The following is a 1,844-nucleotide window of genomic DNA, read 5'->3' on the forward strand; positions in this document are numbered from 1 at the left end:
GAAGAGCGCACGTGTATTCCCCTTCGTCATGAACCGATGTGCTCCTGATGAGAAGCTTTCTCACGGTACCGTCTTTCACGAATTCTAATTTTCCCTTGCTCGGTGTTAACAATTCGCCGTCTTTTCGCCATGTAACATCGGCCATTTGAGACGTGATCTCGACTTCCAAAATCGCCACATCGCGTTCTTTTACTTCGAAGTCCTGCAGCTTCTTAACGAATTCCGGTTTGGTGGCTCGAACGATAACGTTGCTGGACGTCACCTGATTTTTGACGGTACATTTGTACGTGCCTGCGTCGGAAAGACCACTCTTTTTAATAAGTAATCTATGTACGCGTCCTTCTTGAATCACCTCGCGATGATCCATTCCGCTGATCTCTTTATCATTATGCCACCACACCGTGGAAACGGTGTGCGATGTCTCGCAACTCAATTCCAGAGTTTTGTATTCGTCGATTGTGATTTCGTTTTGCAATTTTCTTGTGAAAGAGACTTTAGCAACGTCTACCGTTACTTTTGCACCATGTGAAGCTTTTCCGACCGGATTACTGGCGACACATTTATAATCTCCAGTATCAATTTCTGAATCCGCATTTCTAATTTCGAGTAAGATGTTTTCACCGTCGTAACTTTCTATGATATTGGGCGATTTGTCAAGCGGTTTGTTATTTTTCAGCCAAATAACTTCCGGGACAGGATTTCCAGTTACTTTGGCGGTTAACTTAAAGGTACCTTTTTCGGGAACAAGTACCTCTTGGAAACGTTCAGTGAACAAGGGAGGTTCTGGTGCGCCACTCGGTACTTCTATATTTTGTAAAAAAATATAATAGCATTATTGTGATATAGAATATATTATGTGAATAGATGTAAGAGTGTATTGGATAGTTGATATCATAGCAACACCAAACTATATATATATATATATATATATACCATTAACAAACAAAACGTGTTTATCGTTCGTACATTGCTGAAAGCTAATAGTGACTTGTGACTTGGAGTTAACTGAAAGCACATTAGTAAAAAAGCATTTTGTAATATTATATATGACAATCTGGCATGTTTTATTAATTGAAAAAGCATTAAAGTAATGCGCGTGAGACTTTTTTTTTAATTTGTATATTATTCGATTAGCTAATATGACGGAAAAGATATTAGTTATCAATAATTACAAGAAAACAAATTAAGACAAATTAAGAAAAAGCAATTATATTAAATGCAATTAAAGAGATATTTAGTGTTGTTGATCTTACTCTCAACAGTCAATACAGCTCGAGTCTCGGCTTTGCCCACATCATTGATAGCTATAACCGAATATTCTCCACTATCTACTATTTGAGGCTGAATCAAATTCAACGTATTGACGTGTCCATCCTGTTTTGGTTGCATGTCCTTTATCGGTTTTCCATCTTTATACCACGTTATTTTTGGTGTTGGATTACCGACTATTTGAGTTGATAAAATAACAGTCTCGCCTTCTTTGACAACGTGGGATTGCAACGGCTCCAAAATTTCGGGCGGCTCGCTCTTTCCAGTTTTTACCTGTTTTGCAAGAAAATACGTTAATTATATTACATGTAATATATATAGAAACAATATTTATAAATATAGCTTTGTATATTGTCAACCAACTTTTATGGGAATATCGATAGTGGCTTCGCCTTCTCTATTCTTAGCGACAATCTTATATCTTCCTTCTTGCCTCTTTTGAATTTTGGTAATTTTTACGATACTGCAGTACATGTGCATATCGCTTTCAGTTGCGACCACGATGTTTTGCTGACTAACCACCTGGGCATCTTTATAGTACCACATTATTTCTGGCTCCGGTACAGCGACCAATC

The 1,844-nt window shown here is 37.5% G+C and overlaps 1 protein-coding gene across 1 annotated transcript in view; it reads right to left on the reverse strand.

Annotated features, from left to right (window-relative positions):
• The window catches only part of LOC115244162 (titin-like), a 90,151-nt gene that overhangs the window by 11,365 nt on the left and 76,942 nt on the right, over positions 1-1,844 (reverse strand). Inside the window, 3 exon segments of the mRNA XM_029821593.1 lie at positions 1-804; positions 1,254-1,542; positions 1,633-1,844. Coding sequence (XP_029677453.1) covers positions 1-804; positions 1,254-1,542; positions 1,633-1,844 — 1,305 coding nt within the window.

The sequence above is a fragment of the Formica exsecta genome, unplaced genomic scaffold, assembly GCF_003651465.1.
Source record: "Formica exsecta isolate Colony F162 unplaced genomic scaffold, ASM365146v1 scaffold80, whole genome shotgun sequence".
Lineage (NCBI taxonomy): Eukaryota > Metazoa > Arthropoda > Insecta > Hymenoptera > Formicidae > Formica > Formica exsecta.